We start from the raw sequence: 22,028 nt of genomic DNA, 5'->3' as shown, positions 1-22,028 counted from the left end.
TTTAAAAGTTGTGTACCTTCTGAATTATAAATAATGTATTATTGTAATCTTTAGATCTTATTAAAAATTCTATGATAAACAAAACAAAAAAATGTTGTGGTAGAATAGTGTCAAGTGCCATTTATTAGACGAGCAAGTAGGAGTGACAATAAATATTAACAGGATACATTGAGGGTTTTGCTTGGAAACTTTAAGGCATTCGATAAAACCATGAAACATTTCAGAATCCACATTCTCCATGGCATCTGGGAAAACAGACTGCTCCTGCCACCAGATACCTGCTCCAACTGTCCAAGGGGCCAGGTGATGCTGGCAGAGCTACGGAGACGGATGGAGGCCCGGTGATGTCACTTGTCAGCAGGCACAAAACAGGTCCCGAGAGAAACCTTCACTATACTAAAGTCGCGCTCCTGACCTTCTGAGGACTGGCAATATTAAAAGAAACCTGTGGACGGCTTGCTGGGCCTGGCTGTTGTTTTCTGGGTTCCTGGCAACAGAGGAAAAAGAATGGATTTAATCAGTTGAGTTCACTGTGAATGGAACCTTGAGAAGGAACCACCGCTCCCCGAGGAGATGGCATTAGGCTGCAGAGGGGAACACGGTGTGGAAAGGTGCTCTTCCTTGACTCCATTATTCTCCACAACACACGCTCTAGGGAGTTTCCAAGTCCAGGGTCCAAGAGCAATCCAGTTCCCAAAATCTAAGATTCATTCAGTTGAAGGTAAATTACAAATGCAAAGATTACGTGGTTTGTTTTATTTTTCAATTTTCCTATGGAAGTTCCTGCTTTACCAGATGGCTTTTTTATGAACACATAAAATATTTCTAAACTTCTTCAAATAACATACATCCCTTCTAAAAGAGAGGGGACAAGATTGAACTGACTCTAAATAGGTTCCCCCATCTGTCTCCCTTGGCAGTGGGTGTCACTGGCTCCTATCAGGAAGGAGCCCCCTCTTTGCTATTCATATTCAGAAACATTCACAAACAAATGGTGGAATCCTGCCTGTGGGGGCCTGTGCCTGGTAGGATCGCCCTATAAAAATGCACTGCCACGTGTTTCCCCTGCCAGCCGGGGGATGCTGGCTCAGATTCCAAGGCTCGGTAGCTGCATTTAACATCTTAAATAATGTAGCTGGGCAGGATAAATTATTCAGGCTGCATTGGGATGTGAGTGAGTCCTGAGCCTGCAGCCACTCTGGCTCCTGGCTTTAATGCATGGACCCCCAACAGCAGGAGGAACCTGGGAATGGACGGGACTACTTCAGCAGAGCTCTCAGGATGGCGAGAACACGCTGAGATGTCTTTGTCTCCACTGCTGGCTGCATAGATGTGTTGCTGTTTTCTAAATGTAGAGACTTCTCAGAAGAGGGTATACAACCAATCAACAAATATATGAAAAGATGTTCATCATCACTAGCAATTAGAGAAATGCAAATCAAAACCACTCTAAGATATCATCTCACTCCAGTCAGAATGGCAGCTATTATGAAGACAAACAACAGTAAGTGTTGGCAAGGATGTGGGGGGAAAAGGCACACTCACACATTGCTGGTGGGACTGCAAATTGGTGCAGACAATATGGAAAGCAGTATGGAGATTCCTTAGAAAACTTGGAATAGAACCACCATTTGAACCAGCCATCCCACTCCTCGGACTATACCCAAAGGACTTAAAAACAGCATACTACAGGGACACAGCCACATCAATGTTTATAGCAGCACAATTCACAATACCTAAACTGTGGAACCAACCTAGATGCCCTTCAATAGATGAATGGATACAAAAAAAATGTAGCTTGTACACACAATGGACTATTACTCAGCAATAAAAGGGAATAAAATCATGGCATTTGCAGGTAAATGGGTGGAGTTAGAGAAGATAATGCTAAGTGAAGTTAGCCAATCCCCAAAAAACAAATGCTGAATGTTTTCTCTGATATAAGGAGGCTGATTCATAGTGGGGTAGGGAGAGAGAGCATAGGAAGAATAGATAACTCTAGATAGGGCAGAGGGGTGGGAGGGGAAGGGAGGGGGCAGGGGATTAGCAAGGATGGTGGAATGTGATGGACGTCATTATCCAAAGTACATGTATGAAGACACGAATTGGTGCGTGAATATACTTTGTATACAACCAGATGTATGAAAAATTGTGCTCTATATGTGTAATAAGAATTGTAATGCATTCCATTGTCATATATAAATTTTAAAAATTAATTAAAAATAAATGTATCACCGGTTTATTTATTTATCTCAACAGGAGGAGGGATTGAAGGGAAGGCTTGATCTAAGCTTTAAGACAATTACATGTCACCCTCCAAAATGACAGAGAAAGAGAAAAAACATCTAAAGTAACCGGAAGAATTAACAGATCAGGAATGGAGGCAGAGAAAGGGGAGAGGAGAAGATGGGCACCTGTTTTAAAACCTCATCAAGATGCAAAACATTTTCACACCCCATGGTTTCATGTCAAAATGAAGAGAACTTGCCTTTCCTGTTAACAGCAAGTTTTATTAAAAATTTCAAATTTATTCACCATCTTTGTCCTAACACATTTCAGCCACAGTGACATGGGCCACTCCACTTCACCAGCAGAAAGTCCTGTCTAGAGAAGAGTGTTGGTCGGGTCTGGACCTCCCAACGGTGGATTCCACCAGACCAGAAGCAGTCATGAAGCCATGTCATGGTTTGGTATCTGTTTTGAAATCAATCTCTATTTCCCTTCTGACCCTTCCTAGAATTTAATGCATGGCCTGAGGTCTCTATAGCCTAAAACCCCATTGTTTTTACCCACATTGGGTACAATGTGCTTCAGGATCCACAGAAGGTTTAACAAGGGCACAGACTTGTGGAAGCAGAAGCATTTCAGTGTCATGACCTTGCACTTGGTCTTGTTCTCTGCACCCCCGAAAGCATCTCCCAAGAATTCAGAGAGTCCTCTCCCTTAGAAATGATGCTACCCATGTCTATGAAAATATTTTCCTCAAAGTAGATCCCGGGGGAACATGATTTAAAATGCCAAAACATGATTAAAAATGTCGTCCAGAGAAAATGCCCACAAAGTCTGCAAGAGCCCCAAGAATTTGCATTTTAATAAATTCCCCAAATGCCTCTGCTGTATTGAGATGGTGCCAAACCATATGCTACAGGGATGGAGAGGTGCCAGGACACCCACATGGGCAGAGCACCACACACTACAGGGATGGAGAGGTGTCAGGGAGCACGGGCACACATGCACACATACACACCCCTGTGTACCAAGCAATCTTTGGGAGGATCCAGGAAAACATGTCCCTGGTTTCTACCTGATCATGGCAGGAATAAGGTCAGCCCATCCCTCAAATAAAACTTCCTACATTCAGGGCAGACCCGGAAGGGAATAGGGGTAGCAGGGAGGGAGGCTTAGGAAGCCTGGGGGCCAGGCACCCTGGGAACCTGTGCCTTGTCCCACTGTCCTCACCCAGCATTGTCTGTGGCCCTGAACTACACCAGCCACCCTGCCCATGTGGCTTCGGGCCACCGTGGCTGACTTCTGTGGGGCAAATGTCCAGCCACAGCCTGTCACTTACAATGCTGTCCCTGAGACAAGCCCTGCACGTCTACAGTTTTCCAGGGACGGCCACATTGAAAGCATCAGGAGATGCTGTAGGTCTGACAAGACAGGGACCTTGCTATAGCTCGCCCTGCTCTTCTCCATGGTGGCTTGAGCTTCAGGCATTGTGGATCTCGACCCAAAGCAATGGGCAAGAGTTACAGGATGCTGGTGCCTACCCCTTCCAAAATAGCAACATTTTTAGTTAGCTGAGTATAGGCTGTAACTGAAATTGGGCCTGAGGTCCATGACAAAGGGTCACGGGTCCCCAGCAACACCACCTGCTTCTTGTCCTGCTGTGTGCAGCCCTGAGCTGGGGACTCCAAACTCACGGACCCAGTGTCTAGACCCTCTTCTAGTTGCAGGGGCGTCCACATGACTCTTGGCAGAGAGGACAAGAGTACAAGCACTGTCAACCCCTGGGAGAGGTCCAGAATAAACCCTCCCCTGTGCAGTTAACACCTTGGGACAGTGAGCCAACGGTCAGGATGGAGCCCGCGACAGGCAGGGCCAAGTTACAAAGGGGGTGAGCTGGTGTTTGGCAACTGGCCGCTCTTCCCTTCCAGCCACCCTCTTCCCATGTTGCTGTAAGGTAACCAGGTAGGGTCACCCTCAGCTGGTAGGAGCCACACCAGGCTGTTCTAGACAGCAGAGGTGCCCAGGTGCCTCCCCAGCCTTCTGAACCAGGAGGCCCAGAGGTGGGGACCAAGAGTTTGAGCTTCCCCAAGGTCTCATTGATGAGTCCTGTGGGTGACCTTGGCACTCAGGCTGCTCCTGATTTAAATAGGGGGTTCTCAAAAATAAATATATAAATAGGGGGTTTTTGAAGAAAGCTGCAATGTCCCTGCCTGACCCCAGGGGAGTGAAGCAGCAATGTGACACAGAGTCATTTAACATGGTCAGTGACCCCAACCTTAATGTCACTTTTAAGGTGGGTCCTAGTGATGCTGCTTGTCGCAACAGCTTGTGACTCACAGTGAAGTGACAGTCCCTGCGCACATGCTCCTCATAGAGCCCTGATGTGACAGTACAGAGCTGTTCTAGATAGGGTGGACCACAATCAAACCTCAGTTAACACCTGAAAATCCCAGGTCCACGGATCACCCAGGTGTGCAGAGGAAGGCACCGGCCTGAACAGAGAGGGAGCTCGTTGCTGGGCAGCTGCTGCTGCTTACAAAGCCAGGCTCGTCCTACCCCAGCCTCCTAGAGCAGAGCAGGCGGCTCCACCCAGCGCTGGTGGGCACGCGTCTCTCCATGGACAGGCCACTTATCTGGCCCAGTGAGCTCCCCAGCAGCTGCCATTAGGAAGAAGTGAGGCTGCAGGCTCTCGCAGCCAGGTCACAGCTGGAGGTCGACAGCTGTTCAGGCCCCAGGCTTAGTGAGGGTTTCTGCAAAGTAGTGCAATCTGCAGTCCACAACCCTGCACTGGGGCAGGAGGCTGCTGGGTGCCAGCAGGGGCCTGAGAGGCACCCACAGAAACGCTCAGCGGCACGGGAGCTCTGTGACAAATTGGAGTCACCCTGAGGAGGGCAGAGAGGAGGCTGAAAAGGCAACTGAGAAAGGCTCTGGACTCTCCTGGCTGCCCATCCTGGCCCACAGAAAGATGGCTAGCTGCAGAATGGGGGAGGGCCTGGGGAAGAGGGCATGGACTGTGCTGTCTACAGTGGATTAAAGAGCTCTGAGATCACCTCCACAGCAAGAACGCAGCCACACAGGCCAGGCCCTGCAACTGGAAGCTCTTACAGGGGCCTCTGTGCTCAGGGCCACCTTGACCTGTGGCTGTAAGCTATGGCTCCGTCAAGTGGCAGCTCCCAAGTGACCCTGTGGACAACACTGAAGACTGTGTCTTCTTTGGACCAAGAAGGGAACTATGTACTTCCAGTTCCGGTCCCTCCAGTACGCATCAGCACGCTCTCTCCTCCTGTAAGTGCGACTTAGCTCTTTAAAACACCTTCCCAGTTTCTAGCCCAGAGAAGACGGTCCCTCTCTCTGGGGTTCTGACTTCTTTCCTAAGGACTATGATGCCCTCTGCTGAGGTGCTGGGCTCCCCGAAGCCTTGTGCACACCTGGGAAACCCAAGGGCAGTTACCACCCACCCCCCGCCGCGGGCACAGCCCCTCCACAACTGCTGCTCTTTTTCCACCAGTTAATTATTTAGCTGGTTGCATGTTTCAGTAGCAGAAACCTCTTAAATTTTTCTCCCTGTGTATTCTCAAGACAGCACTTCAAGCTTGCAGAAACATCCACTCGGAACTCTGAAACATCACTCTCCATTGCTGCTTCCAGACTCATCCGGAGTTCCCCTTTCCCTGTTTACACCACCTGCCTTTAGAGGAGAATTGTCTGGTGCAACCCAATCCTGATCTCCTCCCAAGCACCGGGCCTGGCAGTGCAGACGCACTTGACAGAAGGTGGCCACAGGCAGCTGTGGAAATAATGGCTGCTGAAACGTGCTCTTGGAATGTCTGTGCCTGGCTCTGGGTGGTGGAGCCCCTCAGCAAGGTGTACGCCTTCACAGCCACTGCACCCTGCCCTGGGGACTGCACCCAGAGCATCCCTCAGAGCCGACGATTACTCCCTCACTGCACCTCTTCATCGGCAGATTGGAGCTTCCAGAGGAAACCTGTGTGTAGCCCTTCCGGAGTCTTCTCTCAGATTAAATGCATCAGCAGATACATGTGCCAAGGAGATGGACCTTGATGGAAAGAACTGACCTCTCTATTTTCCTGCCACGCAGCCAAGGACATCGCTAGAGCTGGTGCCGGGAACTAGCGGTCTGTCACTAGGCCCAGCTTCTTTGGTGCCACGGTCCCCTCATATGTCTTCCTGCATGGCCACCTGGGTCACCACTAATGACATGGCTGAAGTCCTCCTGATACACAGGAGCATCCGTCAGCACTCCCTTCCTCCCCCAGGGCCTGGAAGGCGAGGTCCCCGGCAGGATGGATGTGGGGAGCTGAATCCTGATTGCAGGAGGAAAATTACAGCCTGGCTGCCTGGCAATCCAATAAAGAGCTACGCAGAAAAGAGTGATCCTCTGCCAGGGCCCACGCGGGCGCCATCCCTGCAGGCTAACGAACCCTCCGCTGCAGAACAAACCAGGACCGCCCAGTGCAGTGCACCGTCTGCAGCCCAGCCGTGGGGTCGATCTCCCGAGAGCTGCAGGGGAGAACACCGTGCGCCCTGGGCCCCGCGAGGAATGCTCCAGACACTCCTCAGCTGAGGTAGCATTTGTCCAGGTCAGTGAAGGGTGCCGGTTACATGGGTTTTGCCCAACGTGATTTTAGAAATAAATCTCATTTTCCGCATATTAGCTCTAGTTCATTCATGTGAATAACAAGTGCCAAGGACTCTCCATCGGAGGTAGCACGCTGTGCTCCCCGGGTCCCAGCTGGCCCGTCCCGAGGATGCCATCCCAGCTGTGTTCAACATCCAACAGTAGCCTCAGCATGTGACGCGCCCTGGAAGCCACGCTTATGAATTCAGCTGCACACCCAATGGGTTCACGTGCACATCCAAGTGAGACCTCAGAATCTGCAAGCTCCAAATGTCTGCTCTTTCCCCCCAAAACCCACTCTGCCAGCAACATCCCTCCTCTCAGTAAGAGCAGCTCGAGGGTCAGCCCCTCTGCTCGCCCCTCAACCCTAGTCCCACCAGGGCCTCCCCAGCTCCCCAGCTCCTGTCACAGATCTCTCATGCACAAACACTTTTTCTATGTCCTGTACCCAGCACCCAGCACCTAGCACCCAGCATCCTTCCATGAGCCAAGTACCCTTGGTCCAAGTACAGATGTGCCTCCTGTGGGGCCAGGTAATCAGGTCAGCAGGGCTGACTTAAGTCCTGGAGAACGTGGCTCAACGAGAACACATGGCAAGCTGTGCGCATTTGTGATTTTGCTGGCCCTGCTGGTACGTCCCCCAGCCAAGTCACCTTCTCTCAAAACAGGCTCATGGACAACTGCACACGTCAGCTTTGGTGTTGGAGTCACTGCTGGAGGGACAGGTGATACTCAAGGTTGCCCCCCATTCCCTCCGGCGTGGATGTTCAACAGGCTCCATTTTAGAATCTCACACTACAGGGTAATAGAGAAAGAAACGTCCGCATCACCTGGGGAGGAGGACTGCTGCTCGGCTGTCTCTGGGCGCTCGCTTCCTTGGACTTGGGAGGGAGAGGCGCCGTCTCTGCAGTAGAAGAATGAGTTCAGTGTTTGGTGATTAAAAAATAAACCGAGTTACATGCACTGAAGGCTGTGATGCATAAGGAGATGTGCTTGCTCCTATGTAGAGCCCCAGAACCAAATAACCCTAGCCATTGCTACAGTTTCAGTCTGGGTGTGCCCTGATGGCCTGTGTGTTAAAGGCCTGGTCCTCAGCATGGCTCTGTGGGGAGGTGGGAGAACCATTAAGAGACGGGGCCCTTGGAAGGAAGAGACATCATTAGAGATGGGTCCTTGAAGGGGATATTGAGACCCTGGCCCCTTTCTGTCTCTCTTGCTTCCTGGCTGCCATGAGATGAGGAGCTCTACTCCGTCATGTGCTCCCCTCCAAAATGTGCTGCTTCACCAAAGTGATAGGACAAACCCATTGTAGACTGAAGCTTCTGAAATTGTGAACAAAATTAAAACCTTTCCTCTTTATAAGCTTTTCATCTCGGGCATTTTGTTATAGTGACAGAAAGCTAATACAACCATAAATACTGTTTTTAAAAATTCCTTTGAGATTATATAATTTTAGAACTGTATCCTTTTAGTAAAATAAAAATATTTTAAAAACTGACTTAAAATCAATTCCTTTCTTGACATAATAGCCTCATCTAGAGACAAGATGAATAGCTGACCAAGAAAAATATACACAGGGCAAATGGTGGGAAAGAAACAGAGGTTTAGATTTGAGCCAAGATTTGGTCAAGATGCTTGATTAATTGCTCAAAGTACTAATGAATAAACATTCACAAAAAACTGCAGGAAGTTGTGGTTACACTATAAATGGAAGCTATTTGTGCTTTGTAGAATTATTTAAGATCTGAAGCCTAGTATTTGGAATGGGGGTTTCTGAAGATAGAGTTCCAATTGTAGGGAAAAAAAATAAAAATCCTCATCAAGGGTTGATTGGCTGAAAGTCTTCCCGTGGGATTTGTTCTGCTGGGTCTTCCTCGAAGACTGCTGGGGAGGGATTTGTTCTGACTTTCCTTATCATCAGCCTTACAAATCCTACTGTCCGGAGGCAGCCTTCAAAGATTCTGCCACCCATTAGCCTCTGTGAAAATGAGATAATCAGAAAGATGCTTCAGAAGTGGAGGGGGTCTCCCGTGTTCTCCAACACCCTGCCCAACCAACAGGCACAGATTATTTGTCAAGTGTCAGTGTGGCTGGGTCTGGTAGGGTTGGAGGAAACTTCCTGCAAAGGATTAAAATGCCTCCCCACACTTTTTAAAGCAGAAGGCTTTATAGAAAAATCCTGGGGAAAGAACCCACAGACGAGTTTTAGATAAACAGGTGGATTTTGCTAATAACCTAGTCCTAGAATATTCCTGATTCTAGACTTTCTCCTTCTAAACATTATCCAAGAACTCGCTACCACTGTGGCTGCTGTCCTCCCCAGGAGTGGCGTCCGGCCGGCCGGCTCTGTGTCAGCACGGTCTCCTGGCTGCCTCTCTCCTGCCCCACCAGCTACTCACGTGTGGTCCTTAGTTCATCTGAACTGAATGCATAGTTTTCATTTTCGTTTTTTAACTTTGTCTCAGAAGTTCCTTTCTTTGTGTTGTCCTTTTCAGAATTCCTAGAAGTAGAACATTTTACAAAGTCACATGTTAGTCGCCAACAGAGAGACCCGGGTTGCTTGGCTACCCTCAGCCTCTGATGCAGTCCCACCCCAGGAAAGCTTCAGCCAGGTGCCTGGCTCACAGTGCAGGTGTGCACGGTCCACAAGTTCACGTCCTCAGGACTGGAGGGATGGAACCTGTTCACCAGAGCCCCATGGACCTCATGAGACCCACCTGGTGCTCCACTTTCAGGAACCACTAAGTCAAGCAGGGGTCAGTAGCAGCAGCCACCAGCTGCTGTTTATAAATAAAGTTTTGTTGGAACACGGCCACACCTGTCCACAGGCCACCGTGTGGTCTAGGGCTGCTCTCGTGTTACAACAGCAGAGTTGAATGTTGTGACAAAGACCAGATGGCTGGCAGAACCAAACCGCTTACAATGCAGCCCTTTATGGAAACCCTGCGCCAACCTCAGAAATACAGCAAGGTGGGGCAGCATGCTGGGAACCGTGTCTGGCAATGTTTAGAGGGAGAATTAAAGATATTGAGTTTCAGAAGTTTGGCATAAGTTACTCAATGTCTAAGAATTAGTTCTAGAAAGAGTATTCCTCGTGGGCTATGTATAATAGCAATACCCACAAACAGCCCAGGTGGCCAACAGCAGGGACTTGGTAAAATGAATGACGAGTGTCTCTAGGACATGTCTCCTCGCTGCTGCAAAACTCACGACAGATGAGAACGTTCGAGAGCTGCTGGGGGCCGTGTGCCCTGGAGCAGCTCCTTTGGAAACTGTGGCGGAAGTCAGGCCTACCCTGTGGCCCAGGGCTCTCTGCTAGAGGTGCGCCCGACAGAAGGACAAACAGGAGTGGGCACTTAGGTTCACAAAAGGACGTATGAGCAGCTCAGAGAGGGGCCATTCCATTCAGAACGGCCCCAACCTGAAAACTACCCAAACGCCCACTTAAAGCCATAGGGAAAAATAAATTGCACACCGTGACATTGTGGTGACATTGTGTAACTGTCACATCATCAACATCTGTGTGCCAATGTGGCTCAGCCCGAGTGAGGAGCTCAAGCAGGAAGATGTGCATGAGTACGCGTGACATGAGTCCACTCTGTGACAGTTACAGGAGTCTAGTGTCTGGGGATGTGGGGACAGGTGCCAGAGAATGCTGCCTTTGGTGACAAGGGGCAGACAACAATTTGACGGGGTCTGAGCAGCACTTTCGGGACACTGAGGATGTTCCAGCTCAGAATCTCAGCAACCAAGCCCTGGCACAAGTGCCCTGTGAACACCAGCCAAGCCACACAGGCATGGTCTGTGCCCTTTCCTATAGTCACACGTCCATGTAAGACTTCATCAAACAAACAAGAATGCTGTGGGCAAGGCCAGGGCGGAGGGCACCCTGTAACCCTGCACAGGGAGGCTGGGGCAGGAGGATCATCACCCTCGGCAATTTAGTTAGGCCACAGCAGATTAGCAAGACCCTGCCTCAAAATAAAACATAAAAAGGGCTGGGGATGTGGCTCAGTGGTTAAGTGCCCTTAGGTTCAATCCCTGGTACAAAAATATAAATATATATAAATTATATAAATTTTATATATATATATATATATATATATACATATATATATATATATGGTGGACAAATAATTGTTGATAGAAAATTGACTTCCGGATGGAGTCAAATGACAACAGCAAGTTACAAAGTAACTGTGTGCGTATGTGTGCGTGTGTGTGAACACACATGTGCGTATGAGAACACGTGTGCCCGTAGGTACACACATGCGTAGAGGACATGATTACCCTGGGTCGTGGAGCTGTAAGGGATTTGAACACCAATTCTTACACCTATATTTGTTTAATTGTTGTCTACAATAAACGCGCACTGATTCTATTAAAAAAATTTCAAAACGCACATGTGATTTTGATGCAAAGGATGCCGCGCGTGGCAGGAGTCAGCGCCAGGGACAACTGGAAGGAGACCCAGGTCAGCGAGCGAGCTACCCTGTCCTCACCTCCAGACAGGGAGCCTGGTCCAGCACGGGAGCAGCACACACAGGAAGGACCTGAGCCCTGGAACAGGCTCCCTGTTCACATTCCCACCCTCCCCCGCCCACAGGGGACACGTCAGGAATTTTGCTTAACCTCTCTAGCTCAGGGTCCTCATTTACGAAATGGAAAAAAATGGCCTCATAAAGTCACTGTGAGAATCAAGACTGCAAAGCTCCACAGGGCTTAGGTCAGAAGCTGACGTGCATGGGACGCCCCAGCGTCGGCCAGCTGTCCCGTGGACCCACGGTCACTGCACTGTGGCTGTTACTGCTCTGTGCCCAGGACCCTCAATGGCTCTTGATCATCTTACTATACTTTGAGGTCACCTAAGGCCCCCGAACAGACACCAAAGATGTGGCCATGGTCAACAACGGCGAGGCCAGCCTCCATGCTGTGATCCCCCTGAGGGGTAGAGTCGAAAAGAGGCCAGAAAGGTTATCAGAGTGGTGTCCCTTCCTCCTCCCTCCCCCTAAGTCAGGCCCCACGGGGACATGTCTTCAGATGGCTCCACGGTGGCGTCCTCAGAAGGCAGCGCCTCTCAGAACTGCATTATCACCAGCGGCGGGGGGAGATGGATAGCGCCTGTCCCTTCCTGAGGACACACATTTGTCCACTGTACTGAGCGCAGCCAGGGATAGTTTAAGTCCTAGCATTTCAAATTAACAGGTAAATAGCGACAGCTAGCCACGACTGTCAGAGCCCCCTGCAGGGAAGCCACCCATGTCCGCAGCCCCCCGCCTCGGAGCACTGGTCCCTGCCCAAGTGCTGCGTCCACACTGGTGGGCTTGCAGCTACTGCTGGACAGTGTGGGCGGTAAGGGAGTCTCTGTCCTGCCTCCCGTGGTACAAGGAGCAGGGAATGCTGCCTCCTTTGTCATCCTGAGCAGGGCCTCCTGCAGCTCTTAGACGCCTGGCTTTCCAATGCCCCAGAAATCCCAGCGTACCCTCTCTGGTGTCCCCATCCTCAACGGAGAACAGGAGGGACAGTCCTGGTGCACAGTGTCCTCTTGTGGAAGGAGCTGCAAATGCCAGGCACCAACACGTCTACTCCAGCCCTAAGCAGCCAGAGCAAGACGGGCAGCCGTCGTCCACCCTGTGCTAGTCCCCGAGGGCCACCCCGTGAGTCTGTGGCTGGCACATGTGCTTTGCAGTATCGCCTATTTTCAGGACTTAATTTTGAGTAACACAAACCCTAAAATGGCACAATTATGGGTATGTGTGCTGTTGGTGGTGGTGGTAGTGCGCTTGGTTTTCAAAAAACTGACATGTTTTCAGACTCACCTTATTTTAATTTGATAAACAGACTCTGCAAAAAAAAAAAAAAATAGAAAAATCAAAATACTAGTTTTAAAAACAAAATCTCATTGATTGTTACAGACGCCCAGATTCTACTAACCCTCACATTAGTATTGGTGACCTAGCAGGTATTAAGAAGTGACCCCCACACCAAATCATCCAATGGCTTCCAAGAATAAGGAAAGTAGAATTCACTCTTAACCAATAGAAAAATAAGTAAACCTAAGGAACCTGAAAGATAGTGGGTATCCAATTAATATTTAGTGATTTTGAGTTTGATTACCAATATTACAAAAGACTCCTTCAACAAGAAGTGCTGGCACCACCAATCACCACTCTCATTCATTAGTATTGACAATGTATGAGCCCCAGGGCAGAACTGTACAAAGCATCACCTCACTTAATTGTTGCAACAACCCAAGAGTAGTTATTAGTGTCACCAAATTTAATAGACTAGATATTACCTTAGTAGCATCACCCTCTCACGTTATTCTAAGATACATTTTCTATCAGTTTCATTTGTGCCAATGGTAGATACGGTTGGTATATACACACGAACCCCCAAAAGCTGTCATTAAATTGCTAATATCTCTAATCAATGGATTCTTGAACTATAGTGAATCTAGAATCTGAAGATGGGGAGTAACAAGCCACAGACCAAGTCCCCAAGCCTGTCTCTCAAGCCTGTGTTCTTCAGGACTCCACTGGGTCCCTCTCAGTCACTCCACTGTCAACCACTTGGCACAGGGAGAATTCTGCAGGTACCAGTCGAGTACCAAAAAATACTTTTTGGGGAAAAAATTATATTTAGTCATTTGAAGCATTGAAATTATCCTCATGGGGAAATCCAGACTGTAACAGGAGACCTTATTTTTCTTTCTACCAGTACATTAATATTTTCCTGCAAAGGGAAATTTAACTTCACACAACAGGAAACAACTTTCTGATGAGCCCAAACAGGTAGGTTTTATCCTAAAAAAAAACTACAGCATTCAGTGACGCATCACAGTAGCTACATACCCTTGAAAATAAGCACAAAGTTCAAATAACCCGTGTCTCTGGTGAGAAAGGCACTGCCTCCTTGGCTTCCCGGCAGAGGGAAGACCCCACAGCTCCTACAGATCAGCTCCTTCCCAAACGACCCTCAGCTTCCCCGTGGATCTCTCCAGCTCCTTTCAAGGGCTTTGGAGTCAAGGGCTCTTCTGTTTTGGGTTTTGTCTCATTTTTTGTTACTGTTTTCCCAACTTTATTAAGTATAACTGATATTGATCTATTTTATATATATATATATATATATATATATATATATATATATAATCAGTTTTATATGTGTTAAAATTGTATATACTTCCAGCGTGTGGTATGACGTTTTGACATGTGTGCATCGTGAACTGATTAAAGAGCTATTCAATACATCCATCGCCTCTTACATTTAATCACCTTTTTATGGTGAGAACATTTGGAACCTCTTCTCGTAGTAATTTCCAAGCACACAATGCAGTATGATGAGTACAGACACCCTGCTTTGCAATGGATCTCCATAACTTATCCGCCCTGGCTGACTGAAACCTTGCCTGCTTGGACCTACGTGTCCCCATCCCCTCAGCCCCAACCTGGCAGCTGCCCTTTGACTCTGTGTAAGTTCGCGTGTGTGATAGCTCACACTTTCTTTCTCCATTCCTCAATGGACGGACATTTGGACGGTTTCCCCTTCTTGGCTAACAATAGTGCTGCCATGAACGTGGACAGCAGGCATCTCTTGGGCATTCCGATTCCGCTTTCTTTGGGTACATACCCAGTAGTGGGGTTGCTGGATCACGCAGTGGCCCTGGGCTTCATTTTGTCTGAGCCCCCACCACTGTTCCCATAATGGCCCCTCCTATTTGCATTCCCGCCCAGTGTTCAAGGGCCCCCTCTCTCCACACTTTCTCCAACACTGGCCATCTGTCTTTTTGACAATAGCCACTCTTGCAGGTGGGAAGTTCTATCTGCTCGCCCTCAGTGTGTCATTTAAAAGAGCTCACGAGCTCATCAGCTTCATCTGCTTATACCAAACTTCAAAACTACATAAAAATTTACACAGGAAAAAGTTACCTTTTTTCTTTCTCCGAGAGGAACAACAGCAGCAGAATACGATGATCAGAACAACTATCAGGATAAACACCGACACGCATAACACTGCGAGCAGAGCGATGGCCCAGGTGGGCAACGATGCACCTGACTTTTCCATGTTGTCTGCAGGGTTGAAAGGAGAGGAGACATTTGAGTGAGCTTTGCCTCGGATCGTGGACTGCCTCGCTCTACATTACAGTCTGTTTTCCACTAATGCCAACAGGGAGCCTGCTGTGGCCAGGCACCAGAGGCCAGCGTCCCTTCCATGAGTTCAGTTAGTCCACACTGGTCAGCATCTCCCATCATCATATTTATTGTTATCCATAAATAACTACTGAGGAACCCAGCCCAGGTGTGAGTTGGGAGCACCCGATGCCCTGAGAGGCGAAAGCCTGGGCCCGGGGCGGAGGACTCTCATCACACCCACACCTTCAGTGTTCACTCAAGAATCAGCCTCAAGCAGCTGCTGCCGGGCAAGACTGGAGAATGACGGGGGTCTCGCTCCTGGGGGCCACTCTGAGGTTCCAGAGCCAACAGGAACAGAGCCGGTCACTGCTAAGGAAGCCAGGTGCAGGATCTAGTTCTCAGGCTGAAATTGCCTTCCCATAGCTCTCAGGAGCCACCCTCCTCGGGGACTGCTTTGCCCTCTGATTGTACCAGGCAGTCAGGGGGTCACAAGAGAAAAATGGCCAGCCGAGGAGGAACGGGCAGGAAGTTAAAGGAAGCGGGCACAGCAGGAAAGAGAGAAAAAAGACCATTTTGATTTTTTGCTGCCGTGTCTCAGAGCTCTCCAATCCTGGCTTTTTATGTTGTTATTCAAATTCAAATTTTAATTAATTCAAATTAGGTGTATTAACTATTCAGTGCCTCTGTTACTGTACCATTTTGAGTGCTTGATTATCACAGCTATGGGATACCTCTGTCATGACAGAAAGTCCTACCGGGCAGCATGGCCGGGCCATGGTTTGTGGGAACGACACTGGTGCTCCCAGGAGGGCCTTGTCCAGCATTTCGCTTCTCCCTGCCAAGCCACATGGAAGCCAAACCACCACTGTCCGACTGTGAATTGCTCTAGACAAACAATTGTCACTCAGCCCTGAGTGAGTGAGTTGCATCTTGATGTAAATGTGTGCTACTTTATTAGATGCTACACATCAAAAAATATTAAAACAGAGTCTTCCTCTGAAGGAACATGGAGTTGGCTTTGAAATTAATGGTCATTCAGCACTTTGGAACCAAAGGCCAGAGTTGAAAATCACTCTTGGATGTTCTTCCTTAGAGCTTTCCTTGAAAATTGACCTTGCAATTATAGTTTGCCATTCCCATGTCTGTGCCAAATGCTCAGAACAGTGTGGCATTGCTAGAGATGATCACTTGTGCCTTGTGTCTAACACCTCCAAACACCTGGAGGCTGATTCATGGGCAGGTCAGGATCCAGCTGCAGAATCATCTACATACTTGTCTAAAAACAAGAGCTGAAATTCCGGGAACTCTATACATTGAAGAATTATATAATATAAAAAAATATGTGTCTTGCCTTCCTACACAAAGATTCTCTGCTTTGTCTGTAAAGGATTTTTTAAAATTTTTCTTCTAAGAAATTGAGAAATATTAAAATAATTTTGAGTTTCTCTTTTGAACACCTCACATTTACTGTCATATCAAACGTCGAGGAAATCAACTGTTGCTTTCATTTCTCCTTATATATCTTATGATGTCCAAATAGGACTTACCTTTCTCAAGGTCAAGGACTGACTTATTTTTCTTATACTCCAAGCACCTGGAACATATTAGGCATGATGGATGGATGGATGGATGGATGGATGGATGACTAAGATGCTGAGTTCCCTTCTGTCTCCACACAGAGAAGTCAGGCAGTTGGCTGTAGCCAAGTCATACCTAGAACTCACCTTTCTGTCCATATTAGGATGCTCAGAACAGAATTGTAGGAATGTAGAGAAAGTCAACTATTTTTCTAATGTCATCTACCTCCACCTTACTCATTATCTTTCTGAAATGAGATAGGACAGAAAGAGACAAGAAAAGGGCCCCAAAAATTGTGATGGGGAGAAGATAGAATTATACCCTTTTCTACCATACCTCCCACCCCCAGACTTGAAACACTAACACAAGCTCCTCATTATTCAGAGAAGCAAGTTCTTCCACAGATGGAAGAACCCCAAGAATCCTCTGGAATGCTTGTTGGATGTGCAGAATCAAGGGATTTGGAATAGTGTCCCAAGTGATTGAGATGCAGGTGGCTGAGGACCCACACTCTGAGAATCCCTGGTATGTGACAAAAATGTAAACACTGCCCAAGAGTAACTCCATTCATTACAGGGTGTTCCCATGTGCCCCCTCCCACAAATCCATAAGAATAGGATTAAGTCAAGAACTTCATCAATCTATTCTCAATCTGGAGTTGAAAATCAGCACTGTGGGAAAGGTTTATGACTGACAAGAGCTTCGGGCTTCTCTTGAGGCCTGACTTGGGGAAGCCAGTCAGTCTCATGCCACTGTGTACCTGCTGTGTCCTCTTTGGCCTCCATCTCACTCACCAGTAACAATTCTTGCCCAGAGACTCAAAAAATGTGTGGGAAAGTTCTGAGGAGGCTCTAAGTTCCAATGCACATGTCTGAGATTGCCACTGTCACCCTGCATCCAGTTTGATGGGCTCTTACAAAACTCAGCTTGCAAATATGACACGTTTTCACAATAAGGGAGCTGGCTCAGGTGAAACAGTAAGGTCTGACTCAGTATGTCAGCAATCGGCAGGACCCGTCACCTGCTAAGACACCATGCCGTGGCCTTTCCCACCCTCCTGCCAGCTCAGTCTTGACCTGACAGCCTTTCCTCTGACCTAGAAACCACTGCCTGCTGTGTCCTTGGGAGTGCCCTTGGGCGTGCCTGCTTGCAGGAGGGGAAGCAGCCTTGCAGAGACTGGTGACAGAGTCAAGGAGGAGAGTGGACCATATTGGCATTACCCACTTTCTTGTTCCTTAACTCACCAGTCAGCCAGACGATGCCTGCCCAAAAGCCCCCAACTCTGACCAAAATGGCAACTGGCCTCAGGAACCAGAAGGCTCATTCCTCTGCTCTCTACTGGTGGTGACCACATGCTGTTGGAAGTCTACACCTGGGAGAGATTTGAGCTCTAGTCTCCCTCTAACTCAGGGGAGGACAAAGCCTTGTACATGAGCCAGGGTGGGGAGGGTTTAGTCCTAGAGCTCCACAGGTTAACCTCTTTCGTTTTAATAATGATTCTATGTTTCATATGTTACACACATGTGTATGTGTGTATTTGTATATGCACACATGTATCCTATACACACTGGATATTTTTGTTCAGTATAAGGCCAATTTTTAAAATGGATACAATTATGGTAGATTGAAAAAATAAATAATAAGAGTCATATACTGATAAATCAAAAAATCATAAAGGTGCACAGAAAACACAGAGTCTTGGAATGGTCTTATCCAGGAGCCAAGAGCCCAAGTGATCTGCCCAGGGCTCTCGGCACAGGAGAGCCTCGTCCTTCAACTCACCCCGCACCCTGCCATGAGTTACCCCAATCCCCCTGGGAAGTCACCACCCAGGCCTGACATGAAATACACACGTCTTCAAGAAGTCTGGGGTGTGCCTGCTTCAAGGTGTGGTAGGCTCGCTGGCAGAGAGGTGCCATACCTGAGTGACCACAGATGGGGCCTGAGAGGCCATCTCCCGGTCAGCACCACCTCCCTCCCTACGGTCCTCACACCACGGTGGGGGCTGCATGACTGACCTAAGGCGCGCTTTCTCAGCCTCAAGAGTGTCCTTTTCCCTTCTTTCCGTCTTTGAAGACAAGGAAGATGTATCTCCCAGGTGCTCTCAAAGGAAGGTGCAGTTGTAAAAGGCTGCGTAGAATTTCTTGAAGCCAACTGTGTTCATACAAAATCTCACAGCCACCATGTCCAAAGCACGCTTCTTGGTGAACCGGAGGGACACAGGGGATCAGTGGACCAGTGAGACGCCAGCCCTGGCTCTGCGTCCTGCCTGGGCAGGCCACCCCAGTGCTGCAGGCGCTTCAGCCCGCCCCCTCTACCACCAACAGCGGCCATGTGAGGAGCCTCGCTCTAATCTCAGCTTTACAGATGACAAAACAGAGGTCGGGGAGGTTAAATGACGTGCCCAAAGCCACTTGTCTAGTGAGTGAGCCGGGAGCAGCTCCTGTCTGATGATTAAACCTGCATGTTTAAACCAACTCCTGAAGGCTAGATGGAAGGTGGGGACCTGGAGATTTTTTTTTAGAACAGTGTCCCAAAATCCTAGGTGCCCAGCCGATGGTTTGGGAATTTTAAAATCCTAATTTCCAGGCTCCAAGAAGACCAGTTAAACCAGAGCCTCTGGGGAGGAGCCTGAGCCTCAGTGTCCGTGTCCAGGCTCCCCTGGTGACTGACACCCAGCAGAAGGGAGAACCGCTCTGCTCTTCACCTGCCCTTGTCACAGGTGAGACAACAGAGCCCAGAATCACACCATTAGTTGTAGAGTGAAAGGACTGTCACGCCTACCGCCCTTCTCTGCCCCTGAATTTCCGTGGACATGCACTGTGGACAGGAGTCACGCCCTCCCACAAGGGGCGGTCATGTGTCACCTCCATCCTTTCCCAAGCTGTCCACGGATACATGCAAAGAAAACAACCCAGAGATTCAAATGTATGATGTGTCAAGATCATTGTACTGTCATGTGCATCTAATTAAAACAAATTTAAAAAAAGAAAACAACCCAGAGTGGCATGAAGGCCCACAGCGTCTCAAGACAGAGGCGAGAGGGCTGTTGCTTGCTAGTCTCAGGGATGTCTGTGATACTCTAAGTTTCTGTTTCTTCTGTCAGCAAGAAAATCAGCTTTTATAAAACAGTTCTGAAGATGAGGATTCACCTTGCAATTCGCTTTTCTTGAGGAAGGCTTTTGGGCTACACACCAGTAGGAAGAACTCCGTGCAACGTGGCTTGACCTGCTCCAACCTCCTCTGCTGCCACTGTCCTTCCCTCAGTGACTGACAGGGATCACTCCAGAAATGAGAACAGATTCCTTGTGCTTTGGGAAGTGGCATCAGGACTGATGTTGACCAGATCCTAAAGAAGCCTGACAGGCAGAGCTGACTCCCTCGCAGCTCCCTGGGAACCTGGCTCTGCCACTTGCAGCCTCAGGCCAGCTGCACCAGCCAAGGCTGCGACAGAGACTTCCGCCAATAAAACTTGCACAAAACACACAACACACTGCCAGCACCAGCTGCTCCAGACCTGGATGAATAATTTAGAAACTAATGACCCTTTTCCAAATGAGTCCAATAAGGACAGACTCACTGCCGCCCACCCACTAAACCTCCTACCCAGCCGTCCTGCCTCTAGCCACTGAACGTAAAGCTCTCGTGTGGTCCCTGCAGAATTCCACTGAGTCAACCTACAAGGGACATTAAACGCCCTCCCTCTGCCATGCCCCTATAGCAGGAAAAAAATTGCTGGCTACCTAATCTCTAAAATCCCTTTCTACAGGGTACCATCGGTCCTGCAAGAGCTCCTGGCTGCCCTGCTACCCTGCAAAATACGTGCTTCAACAGACACTTCTTTCCAGAATACAAAAGACTTATGCATTTTTTTTCAGTCTTCCTTTCAAAGCCTGGACCAGACTTCATCATATTTAAATAGCATAAAGGCAAGCTGGTCAGCTCCGTGCCAACGTGGTCGATTCCAGGCTGGGACACGGAAGGTGCAAAGTGAGTCTGGGACACTGACTGGACCATGTGCTTAGAAAGTAAGAGGGAAACATCAAAAAGACACCAAGACAGCTTGAAAGGACTCCTGCAGGCCACCCTGGGACCAAGCTGAGCATCAAAAGGAATAATGACAAGAGTGGAATACAATGGGTAGGAAAGGAAGAAAAGAAGGTCTTTTCTTTACAAAAGAATGCCAACAGCTAAATAGAGAAAGGCTGGTTTACAGCCAGCATAGAAATAACACATTCCAGCAGTGACTTAGCAGTAAATGCAAAAGTTATTAGGTGGAAGGCTGTGGAGAAACAGCACCTTCCCACAGTGTGCATGGATCCGATGTTAATTATTAAGGCAAAAGGGTAGCTTTTCAACTGGAGAGATCCAGGAGATGCCACAGACATACTCATTACCAATGATAGAGAACACTGTCCTCGTGTGCCCATGTGGCATTACCTACATCTTGCAAGATTATATTTAGCCTACTGCAAAGCATGCTGGGAAAAAAATTAGGAAAAAATCCAAATTGGGGAGAATCCTTCAGAAGCAGACTGGACCCTTCAAAAATGTTTAGACCATGAGAGGCAAAAAGTTAGGGGAGCCATTTGAACTTCAAGGAGACTGAAGCCCTGACACCCAAAGCTAACACCAGTTTGGGGGAAACAACTCACTACATATTACATTATCAGAGATATTGGAAGTACAGACCCCATCCTGTGCAATGGTCCTGGATGAAGGTTAAGCTTTCTGGTAGCCAACTATGTGGGGTCATGTGGGAGAGTGGCCTCCCTGTATGACAGACCTCTGAGGCATTTCAGGACACAGCGTCATCCCATCTCCAGGTGACTCTCAAATACTCTGGAGGAAGGTTGAGGGACAGAAAAAGAGGGAGGCAAACATGACAAGCATCTAGGGAACATTTAGTGACCCAGATGAAGAAACATGGGTATTTCCTATACTGTCCTCGCAACTGTTGTAAAGGTTTTATAATTGTTCAAAGTAAGGTGGAGAAAGAAAAGCAAACTAGGTTTGGATTCGAGCTTATTCCCACATACTGTCTTGGTAGGGAACAAGCTAGATTTCCCTGAATTTAATCAGCTAGAATAAGCTAGCCTTGACTAAAGAAACACAAGGTTCATGTCCCTACCCTAAAAACACTGCCTTTTACCAGAACCAGGCCTAAGCAACCCAGAGCGACATCCCACGGCCAGCTCAGGAAGAGCTAGAGTGTGTGCACCAAAACAAGCAGGAGGGGAGACACTGCCCCAGTGAGCAGCTCTCCTGCTCTTTCTTATTCCAGAACAAAGGGAATAAATGAGGGAAAAGGAGGAGGGAATCCTTGTAACAGACTTCTGCTCCTTGGAATTTGGAAAATAATAGCTACAAGTTAGTTCTCTTGGAGATAAATTTATTCTGCAGTACCATTTTCCTAGTCCACGGACCTCAGAGTGAGGAGTGTGGGCCTG

General features: G+C 48.3%; 1 protein-coding gene across 2 annotated transcripts in view; it reads right to left on the bottom strand.

Moving 5' to 3' along the window:
- Nucleotides 1–105: 105 nt before the first annotated feature.
- The window catches only part of Igsf5 (immunoglobulin superfamily member 5), a 37,740-nt gene continuing 15,817 nt past the window's right edge, over nucleotides 106–22,028 (bottom strand). For both annotated transcript variants that reach the window (XM_046439042.1, XM_046439043.2), the window contains 5 exons: nucleotides 14,797–14,937; nucleotides 12,688–12,712; nucleotides 9,268–9,368; nucleotides 7,699–7,772; nucleotides 106–487 (listed from right to left, as the gene is read on the bottom strand). In XM_046439042.1, coding sequence (XP_046294998.1) covers nucleotides 392–487; nucleotides 7,699–7,772; nucleotides 9,268–9,368; nucleotides 12,688–12,712; nucleotides 14,797–14,937 — 437 coding nt within the window. In that variant the 3' untranslated portion in view covers nucleotides 106–391. The remainder of the gene's footprint in view (nucleotides 488–7,698; nucleotides 7,773–9,267; nucleotides 9,369–12,687; nucleotides 12,713–14,796; nucleotides 14,938–22,028) is intronic.

The sequence above is a fragment of the Marmota monax genome, unplaced genomic scaffold (genome assembly GCF_021218885.2).
Source record: "Marmota monax isolate L192 unplaced genomic scaffold, Marmota_monax_Labrador192_F-V1.1 WCK01_AAM20220418_F8-fsc00125, whole genome shotgun sequence".
NCBI classification, from domain to species: Eukaryota; Metazoa; Chordata; class Mammalia; order Rodentia; family Sciuridae; genus Marmota; species Marmota monax.
This window is presented reverse-complemented; position numbering and strand designations above follow the sequence as displayed.